Source organism: Aotus nancymaae, unplaced genomic scaffold, assembly GCF_030222135.1.
Source record: "Aotus nancymaae isolate 86718 unplaced genomic scaffold, 86718_ANA_hifiasm-v0.15.2.pri h1tg000043l, whole genome shotgun sequence".
In the NCBI taxonomy this organism is placed as follows: domain Eukaryota; kingdom Metazoa; phylum Chordata; class Mammalia; order Primates; family Aotidae; genus Aotus; species Aotus nancymaae.
The window spans coordinates 4,436,799-4,450,010 of NW_026988457.1; the positions used below are offsets into that span (position 1 = coordinate 4,436,799).

The following is a 13,212-nucleotide window of genomic DNA, read 5'->3' on the forward strand; positions in this document are numbered from 1 at the left end:
TTGACATATACAGAGTGTTCATCTGGACTAGCCATCCTCTGCATTTTCTCACATATAGAAAATTGTTTTGACTTTTCACTTTGTATGTAACATAAAATACAAATCTGACATTTGGGGTGAGGAAGGATGGAGGGTGGCTGTCCCACTGGGACCATGCTGAGTTGACTTTTAATTACTGTGGACTTTAACAGGCCAGACTACAACACTGTTCCATCTCAACCTCTCAGACACCACTAGGGAAACCGTTTCAACACTCTTGCCTCTAATGGAGTTATTGCATCCGCTAGCAAGACAGCCAAACCTTATTCCTACAAGAACAGCTTTCCCTGCCTCCCCATTTTCACACCTGATTGGTTCAGGTCTTCACCAGAGCTACCACCAAACCAGCAGCAGCAGCAACCTGTGCCTGGTGTAGCGTTCTCCCACGTGGATGTCTGTATTCCTCTGCAAGCTCACGGTTCTGTCTCAGGTGCAGCGTGGGAGACCTCCAGAATCTCCACCTAAGATAGTTCATCTAACCCTTCCAGTCATTTGGTACAAGAGAGTCCATTTTATGAATTGTGTTTATTTTTCCCTATAATTTTCACATTCTTCTTTTTACTCTGTATAGTTAGTATTGTGATTTTTCTTTATTTTTTTTTCCTATCTTTACACATTGAATTTTCCTTTTCTTCCTGGAACTTTTGCCTCTTTCATATATTTTTTTATTTTCTCACTGCAGTGGCTATTTTTAAAATCCCAGTGCAACAATTAGCCATTTTCCACCAGAAAAAAAGAAAAAATATGTGGTAGTAATTTATCACACCAGATACTGGATATTAGAAACAATATTCTGAGTCTACTGTCTCTTATAATCATACAGCCCTAAGAGCAATCATAAATATCATATGTGAGGATGAATAATGATAATTTTTGTCTACCTTATCCAGATTGTGCTAAGGATTTATACCTGTTGGCTTCTACCATGAATAGCCCAAGCAGACTGTGGAAAAGCTGTGCCTCTGTTATATGACAGATCTGTGAGAATGGCAAGCTTGTTTTACTAGGAGACAGACACAATGGACCCTTAAAACAGGAAAATTAATAAATGATAATGCTCATAAGTCTAACAGTAATTTGCATCTCTCATATTATGCTGTTCACTGAGCTCTCATTAGAAAAAATTATTTTATTTTATTTCAATTAACCATCAGGCAGTGTTTCAAATTACCAGTAAATGAAAAGATTCTGTACTAGATTTTGTCAGATCATTTGTTTACGTTAAATTTTGCTTATTAGTCAGCTGAGTAATATTTCTCTTCCTTTATTCCTATCTTAACAGAGAAAAATAAAACCCAAATCCATTTTTAGAAAAAAAAAGTCAAATACACTTACTTAATAACTGATGGTTTGTAGAAAAAGTCTGAATGCAACTAAAAGCTTTCTTTAACACTTAAATGGTCACTTAAGCTAGTTCTCAGTAATTCAAAACATACAAATCAACATTTGGGTCTGGGTGCGGTGGTTCACGCCTGTAATCCCAGCACTTTGGGAGGCCAAGGTGGGTGGATCACTTGAGATCAGGAGTTTGAGACCAGCCTGGTAACATGGCAAAACCCCATCTCTACTACAAAAAACTAGGCAGACATGGAACCCAGGAGGTGGAGGTTGCAGCGAGCTGAGATCGTGGCACTCTGGGCGACAGAGCAAAACTCTGTCTTAAAATAAAGATAATAATAATAATATTTGGTACTGAGTCCAGGAAATTAATGATTTTCTACACTGGGACAGTTATTTAAAGATGACCCTAAAGCAAAAGTTAAGGTGTGGCTGCTCTAGCCTCTGCATAGTGCATGCTCCATCGGACTTGGCCCAGCTGCTCTGATAGTCTTTAACTCTGCATTGTATCTGTGAAAACCGCTGTGGCAAAGACAGGCTGGAATGTTTATCTAATGCTCTTCCACTAAATACCCAAAGGATTCTGGAATGTGCTACAAGCATAGCTCCTACTTTTTTCTCCTTCTGAAAACTATACTAAACAGGGGCCAACCTTAGGGCGGTGGGGCTGACACCTATTTGAAGTTTTCATACTAACGATCTCTTTCTTACAGATTTTTGAAAGCACAGATCATTGGTAGGGTTTACCAAAATCAACGTTTAACAAAATGTAATAATTAACCACCATACCAAAGAAAAGTATGTGACCACTTCTACCTATGACTTCACCTGCATTTACATGAAAATAATGTGATTTTACTACTTTTCACGTCGGGTAAACAAAAGTTTTGATACCAAAGTAGATGAGGGCCTAAGAGTTGATCATGAGAATATTTGTTCCTAAACTGTGACTAATTGAAAGTGTGAACGTGTGAACGTGTGAGTGCAAGAGGATTTTGGCATAAAAAGCCGGCTGATGGTGTGATTTCAGGGTGAGAGTATGGACAATTTCAACTGGGGAGTGCGCAGACGTTCTCTGGATAGCCTGGACAAGTGTGATATGCAGATTCTGGAGGAGCGCCAGCTGTCAGGAAGCACTCCCAGCCTGAATAAAATGAACCATGAGGACTCCGATGAGTCATCTGAGGAGGAGGACCTCACAGCCAGCCAGATCCTGGAGCACTCAGACCTAGTAAGTAGCACCTCTCCCACTCTAGGAATTGGGAGGCTTATTTTTTTTAATTAATGCAGGAGTATAGTTTCCAGTTGCAGCTAAAGAAACTTTCCACAGCTGCTGAACTAAAATCAGAACCGTCAGGTGGTGTCTAATGGGTTCTAGCTGGCAGTCTTCTCTGTAGGTTGCAAATAGAAACAAAGACTAGGGTCCATGTGATTCACCCTGAAAGCCACCAGATCTGTTAAGGCCTAGATTTTTCCCAAATACCTTTTATGATTCTGGAATCTTTTTAAAAAAATTCCCCAGATCTCAAAGTTTGAAGATAGTACAGACATTTTGATGTGATTATTTGAAAATACCTGGATTACTAGCTGCTATGTTTAAGGTCCAATAATGGTGAAATGTGGAAGTTAAAGAGTTAAGACATATTAACTAACAACTAGAGAATAATTGGAGCTTTTAAAAAATGGGAACTTTATACTATGTTTAATTTCCTTTGCTTTTTAAATAGATCATGACTCTCTCCCCCTCTGAAGAGACAAATCCCATGGAGCTGCTCACCACAGCCTGTGACTTGGCCCCTGCAGACCCTCATTCCTTTAACACCAGAATGTCCAGCTTTGATGCTTCCTTGCCTGATATGAATAATCTGCAGATTTCTGAGGGTTCAAAGGTGAAGAGATTTTAGCAATGATGATTTGTAGTATCCTTTAAAAAAAAAAAAGCACTCCAATTTTCTGAGAATTCTTAAGGGGTCTCAAGTATAGAGACTATCATTTTATTTGTCTCTTTTTTAAAATAATAGAAGTTTGTGCACCTGAGCCTATGTTTTGAAGTTGTTTTACCCCCACAAACTTGAGCAGCCATCTTCTTCTTGGCTGAAAGACTTGATTTGAGGTCTTTTTAAAATGAGACATTTTGCATAAACACTGCTGGTGGATGGCAAAACCAGTGGTGTATGTCTGAGATCGCTGTGACTGGGAAACTGCTGATCTTTGTCATGACTTTTATAAAACAATATGCTAAGTGAGGTGTGGGTGTATGCACGTATTTGGGGAAATTTTTTCCTATGTAGGAAACAGTTATACAATTTGTACATTGATTCAGTACTTGCCTTTTGGCATACTATCAGAATTTTTAATGTCAATCACAGTCTTATGCCAGATTCGCACAAAACTCTTCTCACCAGACTCTGTAAGGAGAAAATAATAATGAGTGTAATTTTCTTAATTAAAAAAAAAATCTAACAGCATGTATTTCATTTAAAGTTTTTTATTAAAATGTCCTGAAAACCATCCACTTGCATGCTATGCCCACATCTATGCCCATCAGTATAGAATTGTATTTTCTTATAGTAGAAATACCAAAATAATCTATTGCTATTAGTATAGAGTCAAGCACTCTTTATCCTGAGTTTGGTTATTGTTGTGCAAGCTCAAAAGAAAAAATAAAATTGAAAAAAATGTTATGAAAGTATATTCCTTCTGACACTTCTAATGGAAAAATATAATATTGGCTATTCTATATTCTCTGATAGTGTAGTAAAAATAGATCAGAAATCTAGGGAAATCAATGTGCTTTAAACCAAGGGCAATCACCGAATTGCAAATACCTAAAAATATTGAAGCTTAAAATAGTAATTATTTCTAAGATTGCCTCATTGCAAAGCTACTACAATCAGGATTCTTGGAATTAGAAGAGTTCTTTTTTAGCCAAATGTAAGAAAAGCCGAGAAAGAAAAGCTGTCTAAGTTAAAATCCTAAGATTATGAAATTAAATTTCATAGAAAAAAAATCACAAAAGATATGTGAAGTTATTAGTATTTGATAATTCTCATTGTTAATATGATAATTTACTCAATTTTTCTATTTTAAATGCTGAAAACATATAGATTTCTCATAGAAAGTACTCATAAAAAGGGGTAGCCCAACACGGTGGCTCATGCCTGTAATCCCAGCACTTTGGGAGGCCAAGGTGGATCATGAGGTCAGGAGTTCAAGCCAGGATGGTAAAAGCCCATCTCTGCTAAAAATACAAACAAATTAGCTGGGCATGGTGGCAGGTGCCTGTAATCCCAGCTACTGGGGAGGCTGAGGCAGAGAATTGCTTGAACCTGGGAGGCGGAGGTTGCAGTGAGCAGACAGCACACCACTGCACTCCAGCCTGGGTGACAGAGGGAGACTCTGTCTCAAAAAAAAAAAAAAAAAAAAAGTACTACCTAAGTAATAGATCTATCCTACCAAGAAAATGTCAAGTCCCATTTCTGAAGAGGTATCCCTTCAGAATGCAGTTTCTCATATAAGCTGCATTTCTACAATGTTTGATATATCTACAATATTAGAGAAAATAAAATGTATTTTAATAAGAACTCATCTCTTCTCTAATGGATTAAGTATATGTACACTAATAACCTAGACCAGGCACCAACAGCCAGCCCTGTTGGCAGCACTGCAGTTTTAAAAAGCAGATATGGATAGACATCTCAAACTCAGTTTTTACCAGCAGTTCCTCCACAGACATGAGATATCTTATTTCCTTAATATATTTTTACCATTCCTGGTAATTTTCCCTATAATTCTAGAGTCAAAGTATAATATGTATATTTTATATATATTTACACACTAAATGAGTGGACAGATGTAACTCGTGATAAGGCTCTAATTCATAGACACTTCTATTTTGCCTTTTGTTTTTAAGAAAATGACTCACTGTAACATGTGCATATTTCTTCCTCTCCCTTCTGATCTGTAATCCAGTTGCCTTCCTTCCTCTCCTGAAGAACAATCAGTCCTCCGTTTCCCCCTGGCCCAGGCCCAAACCTAGCCTCTTTTTCCATTTTACTTGCATGTCTCTTTCCTGCCTCTCACTGATCCTGGTTCTGCCTGCCCTAAAGCCCTTTCATTGTCCTGCTCATTCCACATTTTGTAGTCAGGTAAGAGCAGATACTCATATCTGTTATTTTCAAGGGGTATTCTCGAGGGTAAAGCATACATGCAAATGGATCTTAGAGGATCCCCTATGTGGAAAGGCCGAGCAACCCAACAGGCTCAGGGAAGGACTCTGGATCACTCGTGCATACCACCGGTATCCTGGGCATCTACTGTGCCAGGCCCTGATGATTCCTCATTCCACTGGGAAAGGGGTTCTATACTACAGAATTAACTCTGGATAGGATTGCTTTAGAAGGCTGGGTTTGGACATGGAAGGAGTTCTGAATCCAGAGGCAGTGTTTCTTGTCTTAGCTCCAACTCTGACTATGGACCTGATATTAGACAAGTCCCTTTCCTACATGGAGCACTGTTTCCTCATCTGCAAAATGTGGAGGTTGGATTGGAGGTCTTGATGGTCTTTTCCAAGTTTACCGTTCATACCCTATAAGCATGGGCCAGGTATGAAAATCTACTGAGAGCCCCTGTGGAGACTATAGAAGAGATTGAAAAGAAGATAAAGAATGAACAGTACTTCAGAGAATTCCTGAGTCCAGCCTAGAAATGGACTATACTCTAGCTAGAAAACACATGCCCCCATTTCTGTCACCATCAGCATTTCATTCTCTCTTATTTGTTCCGTAGTTGAACAGGTTGTCCTGTATGTATGTATTCTTACACATTGGGGGATTCTTCTGTCTTTTTATTCTTCCAGGCTGAAGCTGTTCGTGAGGAGGAGGACACCACCGTGCATGAGGATGATCTTTCCAGTTCCATCAATGAACTCCCAGCAGCTTTTGAATGCAGCGACAGCTTTAGCCTAGACATGACTGAGGGGGAAGAAAAAGGCAATCGGGCACTGGACCAGTTTACCCTGGCGAGGTAATGGAGCCCTTGGCCTATGTGAATGGTGTGAATGTTCATGGTACATTGTAATGCATTCACACTCTAATTAAATGTCACACTTGCACTGCTGGGACATCCTAATGAAGGAGTCCAAAGTGACATGTATCATGGTGGGCTCTTGGCTGAGTTAGTCATCCAACCCCATTGTAGGGCCTCGTGGAACAAAGAAAGGACACTTACATATGAATTCATAAGGCCAGAAAGCAACATAAAACACCAAGGAAGAGCCTGGGAAACATGGTCCAGACCTTTTAAGCTTTGAAGATAAGCAACACTTGGCAAGCCTTGGAAATAAGCTCTTTCCATTTGGAGTTAAAACACTGGAACAAGAGGCTCTTTATATAGTAAATACCTACTCTTTAAGCAGGCATCTTTTGGCCTGGTGGCTGATATTTCTTAGACTAGCGAGATACACAAACAGAAAAAAAAATGTGAAGAGAAATAGATAAAAATACCAGAGGTTAGACTAATCCAGCATCTAGAATAAATCACAAATAATAATGCTACAGGTCTACTTCAGGAAAACAAAGTCGAGATCCTAAAATTACTCTTCTGAAAGTTGAAAATAAGAACTAAGTAAAAGCTTCTGATATGCTAGACAAAGGCCTTCTGTTACAGTGAGTGATATCTGTCCATCAAAGGAAAAGGTTAAGGTAATACCTAGAGAAGAATTTGACGTTTCATGTTGTATTCATTATCTCTTCTTTCTTCCTGCCTCTCTGTCTCTCTTTCTCTGCATATCTCTGGTTTCCTTATCTCCTCCACCTTTGTCTTGCAGGCATTTGTGCATATGCATTTATTAATATTCTCCCTCCAGAAAGGAAAAATTAGAAGATTCAAAATTTTTATAATTTTTCAAAGTGAAAAATGAAGAATGAAACTACCAAAGCATAGGAACTGTGGTTTACTTTGGGGCATGGCCTCTGTGAAAGTGAGAGGCCCTTGCTGAAGGCTAAAAAAGGCACCAAGTCTATAGAAAGGGAATCAGAAATGGAGGAATCACAGAAATTCTAGAGGTGCAAATTCTATTTCCTTGAATCATGAAAGAATCTCAGTGACCTCTGGCCGGGTGCAGTGGCTCACACCTGTAATCCTACCACTTTGGGAGGCCAAGCTAGGTGGATTACTTGAGGCCAGAAGTTCAAGACCAGCCTGGCCAACATGGTGAAATACCATCTCTACCAAAAATACAAAAATTAGCTGAGCATGGTAGCACACGCCTGTAATCCCAGCTACTCTGGAGACCGAGGCACAAAAATTGCTTGAACCCGTCAGGCCACTGCACTCCAGCCTGGGCAACAGAGCGAGACTCAAAACAAATAAACCAAAAAAAATTGCAGTGACCTCTGAATGAAAGCCAAGTCCCCAAAGCAACTTCAAAAGGAAGAGTGGGTAGAAAAGTTACCTCATTTTGCTGACTCTCAGGGTCAGACGATATAAAACCCAGTATAGGATGATAAGGATATCACTTCTTGACATAGTTGTTTTCATTTTTTCCAGCTTTGGAGAAGGTGACAGGGGAGTCTCTCCCCCTCCCTCGCCCTTCTTCTCAGCCATCCTTGCCGCCTTTCAGCCCGCAGCCTGTGACGATGCCGAGGAGGCCTGGCGCAGCCACATCAACCAGCTTATGTGCGACTCGGATGGCTCCTGTGCTGTGTATACATTTCATGTGTTCTCCTCTTTGTTTAAGGTATGTGTGCTCAGTGAAACTGCAGAGGACTTCATTTCTTAGGGGAGCCAGGTGGCTTCGACCTTAAGAAGAGGTTGCTCTTTTGTTCTGGGGTTATACTACTGTATTTTCTCCCCACATAACCCTAAATTTCCTCTTTATCCAATGCTGGGGATGGTGAACACTGGAAGCTACGAAGATGAGGTTGTAGGGGAAGATTTGTTGATGTGGAAACGTGGTTACCAATATTGTAGTTTAAAATTTCTTCTGTTCACCCTTAATCTCGTCATCCTTCTCAACGTGGTATTGATGATTTAGGCTGCCATGAAGTACCTTTCACTCCTGCCTTTCTGGCTGTTATTGACATCACCAGTCCTCAGCAGCCATGACATAGGACCATTTAGGGGAATGTTCTGCCAAGCCTATCCTCCATCCCATCCCCCTTTACCTCTCTTTTATTTTCATTATTTTATCTTTCCTTTCCTTGCCTTTTCTCATTTTCCCACTCTGTAAATTCCTTAGCATGCCAGCCATAGCTGTGAGCACTTGCTTACTTCCTTTAGTTGCTTTTGTAACAAGTGAAGGCATTCTTGCTGTTGTAGCAGGTTCCTGTGCACAGCAGATTTCGTTTTATGAAACTGAAAAATGCCTCCTACTTGGTCAATCTTAAGTATCAGGCCAATCTAACAACTGCCTCTCCGGTGTGAACCACAGCCCCACCGTCCAGTGTTTTTGTGCAAACTGTAGTCAATGTCCCTGCCTCCAGAGGGGTGCAGTACCACACTTAGCCAGCAGGGTGCCGGTGAAATTTCAACCCCACTTCCGATCCCTCAGCAGACACCTAGCATCTTGCACACACAACTAACTCTCTGTGGCAGTCTTATGTGTGGACACCTTAAATCTTGCTTGTTACCTCATAGCACACTTACAATGACTGCTTCCTATTAACTCCTCTATGCATCTTTCTGTAAACTTTTGTCTTCCAAATTTCATCAAATAATTGGCAGGTGCAGGAGGCGGCAAAAGAGAGAAACATGCCTTGCTGTGAAGAAACACCAGAGCTCTTTGAAGGTCATCACAGTTAACTAGACCTCTGTCTGAGCTTGAGACAGACATTGACTTTGAAAATGCCAATGCTGGGGATAATGAAGACTGGAAGCTATGAAGATGAGGTTGTAGGGGAAGATTTGTTGATGTGGAAACATGGTTACCAATATTATAGTTTTAAGAGAAAGCTGGTTTAAAAAAAAATCTAGAGTAGGTATTCCTTTTTTAAAAATGCCTAGAAAATAATGAAAAGTATACACCAGAATATCACTGTGTCTTCTCAGGGTAATGAGATTTGGGATTTTTTTATTTCCTTCTTTTTACTTTTTTCCTTTTTTTTTGAGACAGATTCTCGCTCTGTCGCCCATGCTGGAGTGCAGTAGCATGACCTCGGCTCACTGCAACTTCCGCCTCCCAGGTACAAGCGATTCTCCTGCCTCAGCCTCCTGAGTAGCTGGGATTACAGGCATAAGTCTCTGTGCCCAGCCAATTTCCTATTTTCCTGTAATAAAAATGCTTTTATTTCAGCATTTTCCTTAAGCATATTTTTAATAACTCATTAAACAGAACTGCCACAGATAATACTAGGGAAAAAATGGAAAGGAACTATGTAGTTCCAGCTTTGAATAGTCTTGAATTTTGGATGAATGACTAGATAGAACAGTTAGAATCTAGTTGAACTTGTGTAGATGTTGAGTTCTGTTGAGTATATCATGAGAGAGGGACAATAATTTAGTTGGATTGAGGGAAAGGACCCTCTAATCACCTTCAGAAAGAGCCATGGCCAAAGGGAAAAGCAGGAAGTGCAAAACTAAAATTATGTCCCTCTTAAGTAGGTTGAGAAGTCTTGGGGACTAGGAGACCCCATAGGTAAAACGGCCTTAAAATGTCATTTCAGCATTTCAATGGCCAGTGTCCCTTGACTAAGTTCTGCTCTGAGGTAAATGGCATTGCACAGGTTGCTGTGCATTGTAATTTCTTTTTATGGTATGGGAAGGTGCCTCCTACTTAGTAACCCTTAAGAATCAGGCCAGTCTGGCTGGGTGTAGTGGCTCATGCCTGTAATTCCAGCACTTTGGGAGGCCTAGACGGGTGGATCAGAAGGTCAGGAGATCAAGACCATCCTGTCCAACATGGCAAAACCCCGTCTCTACTAAAATACAAAAAAGTAGCTGTGCGTGGTGGCACGTGCCTGTAATCCCAGCTACTTGGGAGCCTGAGGCAAGAGAATCGCTTGAATCTAGGAGGCGGAAGTTGCAGTGGGCCAAGATTGTGCCACTGCACTCCAGCCTGGCAACAGAGCGAGACTCTATCTCAAAAAAAAAAAAAAAAAAAAAAAAGGCCAATCTAACAACTGCCTCTCTAAGATTACTTATTATTCTGTTATTCTGGTGAGCAGAGGGTTAGGCAAAACTGAAATAATGTACCTTAAATAATTTCAAATTCAGGACGGCATATTTTCAGTTAACATAAAAGTGAACTCTGTTTTTGAGCCTGGGGGCCCTTCTTACAATCCATTTTTTGGAGAATTATATACCAGTAGTGCAGATAACTACTTGGACTAGCTCACTCACTTGGTGTCTTACTTGTGGTACTCTTTCAACTTTTTCAATTTACTCTAAGTGAAAACCTACTAGAAACTTGAATGGGCAAATTAATGTCATGTCTCAGATTAACTTGAGGCTGGAGGAGATGTTAGGCTTAAGACAGAAGACAATTGGCTGCTAAAAGATAAGAATTCTAGAAATACTTTAAACATTAAGCCAGATTGAAATTTTAAAGCAAACTGCCAGAAAGTTACTATTTGAGGTAAGTTTAATGTTAAAGATTGAGAGGCAAAGCAACTTTCTGATGAGGTATCTCAACTGAGACACCTATAACTATTAGTTATAGTTTTCTAAAAGCTATTTTTTTTTTTTTTTTGAGATGGAGTTTCACTCATTGCCCAGGCTAAAGTACAATGGTGTGATCTCGGTTCACTGCAAACTCTGCCTCCCAGGTTCAAGTGATTCTCCTGCCTCAGCCTCTCACACAGCTGGAATTACAGGCATGCACCACCACACCCAGCTAATTTTGTATGTTTAGTAGAGACAGGGTTTCATCATGTTGGCCAGGCTGGTCTTGAACTCCTGACCTCAGGTGAATCCACCTACTTCGGCCTCCCAAAGTGCTGGGATTACAGGTGTGAGCCACTGCATCCCAGCCTCTAAAAGCTATTTTTAAAGAATGATTAATAATACATATTTAAGTTTGACTGTTATGGTCATTTTTATTAGAGTTATTGGACAATTCATGCTTAATTAGACAGTCCTGAATAATACTTTCCCTCTGCCTGGAATGGTCATCTCCCCTTGTCCCTGCACTTTCAGTTACATTCACAGTGCTGATTGGGTATCACTTCAGTGAGCAAAGCCTTCTGTTACATCTTACTCCCTTCCTCTGACATCTTGAGATTTTGTACTTGCATCCGTTACACTTGTCACTCTGTGTGATAATTACTTGTTTAGGTGTCTGTCTCCCATGAAGAGGGCAGGTAAACAGTGCCTTGCTCACCTTGATTTCTGACAGTTTCTAACATACACTAGGTGCTCGGTAGATGTAGGAAGAATACATGGAAACCTTAAACACACAACTTCTGATTTCATGCCAATAGACCAGCAGGTTCATTACCAAGACTGACAGGTCAGCCATGGCCCACAGCTGCAGTCACCACTCAGCCTGACTTCCTCTCCCATGTACCCAGGTATGCGGGCAGTATGAGAAAGGCAGAAGGGAGGCCCTGTCTCCACCTCTACCTGCCTGGCATCTGGCAACCTACCAGTTGAGATGCTGGTGAGGCATAAAGGGAAAAGAATCGTATGGGATGGTGATTTCCATGTGGAAAAGAGTACAGTGAAGTCAGACTAGCCTTTGACGTTAAACCTACCTATACATTTGAACCCCAGTTCTGGCCACTTACTAGCCTGCTAGGCCTACAGAGACAGTCCTTAAGTTCTCCAAGCTTCATTGTCCTCCATCATACAATGGAAGTGAAAACAATGTCTATGTGTTTTTTATCTTTCAAAGATTACTTATGAGAGCTTACATGGAGAAACAGCTCAGGGCGTGCATCTAACAGGCCATCAGCACAGGCTGGCTGCTCTTCCTCATGGTCATTGGCATGTCCTTTGTGGCCCTGGCCCCTCCACAGAGTCTGGACCCTCTGGTGAGAGCCCAGGAGTGACTGACTGCCCACCAGAGAGTTCTGCAGCCCTGCCTATGTGCCGTGAGCCACCTCCCCTGGGGATTCTCTAGTCACTTCTGAGAGAACACTCAGATTGCAGGACAGAGACCTAGAGAGAACAAAGCTAACTCCGAAATGATAAAACTGTGGCTATAGGAGTGAAAGGCCTCAGACATCCCATCCAATGTCCTCACAGAAGATGACCCCTTCCCCTGAGAGGGGCTGATGTGCCATTTGTTGTGTGATAACAGTTAACTCTCTAGGATCTTTCACCACCCAGCAGCAAGGCAGTGGGTTCAGGTTTCATAGTGTCCACTGTGCAGAGAGCAGAGCAGTTGTGGAGGGAGGGAGAAGAAAGTACTAAAAATTAAAATGCAAATGAGCTGGGAGGTGGGGCCAGGTGTGGGCCCTGTGGGGGCTCATTTGGATTTGAATTTCTTTTTTTTTTCTTGTATTTATTTATTTTTGTTTTAGTTTTTCCATAAGGTTTGGGCATAGGTGGTATTTGGTTACATAACTAAGTTCTCTAGTGGTGATTTGTGAGGTTTTGGATCACCCATCACCTGAGCAATATACACTGCATCCTCTTTGTAGTCTTTTATCTTTCGCCCCACTCCCATCCTTCCCCCTAAGTCCCCAAGGTCCATTGTATCATTCTTATGCCTTTGGGTTCTCAAAGCTTAGCTCCCACATATCAGTAAGAACATACAATGTTTGGTTTTCCATTCCTGAGTTACTTCACTTAGAATAATAGTCTCCAATCTCATCTGGGTCACTGCAAATGCTGTTAATTCATTCCTTCATGTGGCTGCGTAGTATTCCATTGTATGTATATACCACAGTTTCT

The 13,212-nt window shown here is 40.9% G+C and overlaps 1 protein-coding gene and 1 long non-coding RNA gene across 9 annotated transcripts in view; one reads left to right on the plus strand and one right to left on the minus strand.

Moving 5' to 3' along the window:
• FRY (FRY microtubule binding protein) overlaps positions 1–13,212 on the plus strand; it is a 455,382-nt gene that overhangs the window by 410,012 nt on the left and 32,158 nt on the right. For all 7 annotated transcript variants that reach the window (XM_064361739.1, XM_064361738.1, XM_012465518.3 and 4 more), the window contains 4 exons: positions 2,408–2,608; positions 3,105–3,266; positions 6,236–6,402; positions 7,927–8,116. In XM_064361739.1, the coding sequence (XP_064217809.1) occupies positions 2,408–2,608; positions 3,105–3,266; positions 6,236–6,402; positions 7,927–8,116 (720 nt within the window). The remainder of the gene's footprint in view (positions 1–2,407; positions 2,609–3,104; positions 3,267–6,235; positions 6,403–7,926; positions 8,117–13,212) is intronic.
• LOC105726193 (uncharacterized) overlaps positions 1–13,212 on the minus strand; it is a 38,329-nt gene that overhangs the window by 9,452 nt on the left and 15,665 nt on the right. The window contains exons 3-5 of one of the 2 annotated variants that reach the window (XR_001109460.3): positions 7,087–7,237; positions 6,200–6,350; positions 3,708–3,785 (exon numbers count right to left, since the gene is read on the minus strand). This is a non-coding gene — a long non-coding RNA (uncharacterized LOC105726193). The remainder of the gene's footprint in view (positions 1–3,707; positions 3,786–6,199; positions 6,351–7,086; positions 7,238–13,212) is intronic. The other variant, XR_001109461.3, reaches the window with a different exon arrangement.